The sequence below is a fragment of the Penaeus monodon genome, chromosome 21, assembly GCF_015228065.2.
Source record: "Penaeus monodon isolate SGIC_2016 chromosome 21, NSTDA_Pmon_1, whole genome shotgun sequence".
Lineage (NCBI taxonomy): Eukaryota > Metazoa > Arthropoda > Malacostraca > Decapoda > Penaeidae > Penaeus > Penaeus monodon.
In genome coordinates, this window is record NC_051406.1 from 9745382 (window position 1) to 9746450 (window position 1069).

The 1069-nt window shown below is 34.9% G+C and overlaps 1 protein-coding gene across 1 annotated transcript in view; it reads right to left on the bottom strand.

Moving 5' to 3' along the window:
• Positions 1-1069, bottom strand: part of LOC119586192 (transcription factor EB-like) — a gene marked incomplete at its 5' end in the record, with an annotated part of 127344 nt that overhangs the window by 1316 nt on the left and 124959 nt on the right. The window contains 2 exon segments of the mRNA XM_037934894.1: positions 20-190; positions 559-724. Of these exon segments, the coding sequence (XP_037790822.1) occupies positions 20-190; positions 559-724 (337 nt within the window).

The following is a 1069-nucleotide window of genomic DNA, read 5'->3' on the forward strand; positions in this document are numbered from 1 at the left end:
GGAGGCACTGCACACGTACGTCAAGCAGGGATCCAGGGAGATTGTAGTTACACCTCACCTTCTTCATTTCATTTTGTTCCCCTGTGTTATTTACCACCTCTGATTTAATAATTGTAGACAGCAGCAGACTCTGGTCGATGTTGGTCTCCTCCACTTTGATTCCATTTGTACGAAGTTTGGATTCCAATTCCTGAAATAAAAGCAAAAAAGGTTTTGAATTTACTATGAATTCAAAGCAAAAGAGGTCTGACTTTTTCTTCATGTCAAAAGTTGTTTTAACACTCCCTGAAACCATAATGAAAAAGGTTTTGAAACTCTCGCAGCTAATTTTTTACAGTATTATTACTTGGATTTTTCTACAGACTATTTTTGTTACTTAATACCATGTAGTGTAATGCAGCCTATGTGAATGTAGATACTAAAATAATGGTTATACTTTTTCCCCTTCTCCAATCAAATCCTTCTCTCTCATATCTCCTATGGAATTCTCTATCCTTCTATAACTCTTTGCTATCCAGTTTCCTTTTAGAAATCCCAAAATTTTACGCCCTTCCTCACCTGTATCCGCAAGAGCAACTGACGGTTTTGTTGCTCTAATGCTCTTCGCTTCAGCTCCACCTCCTTGTTGTACTCTGTGTCCAGTTTCAGCCTCTTGATGTAGTCAACTGAAGCCTTCAGGATCTGTCCCTTGTTGTGGCGCAGATCACGAACCAGCTCAAAGTATCTGAAGGCATTTTGGAAAAGGTCAGTTGTGGTCACCTTTTGCATAATAAATATATAATTTATATAATTTGATGATTTTTGTCATCACCATATTATCTAAAAAAAATTCTCACTTATGTATTTCTTACATACTATCACTTTTCTCTATTCAGTTCATATTTTCCTGTTATTCTGTACATTATCTACTCATTATTCTAACAGATCTAAAAGTATACTTATGCATTTATCATTTTCGTTAATTGTCATTATCTAAAGATAAATTCTATCAAATATTATCTATCTCTACCAAATTCATTTATTCATAACACCGATTATCCTCAACATTTACTTCTTCCTCATAATACCC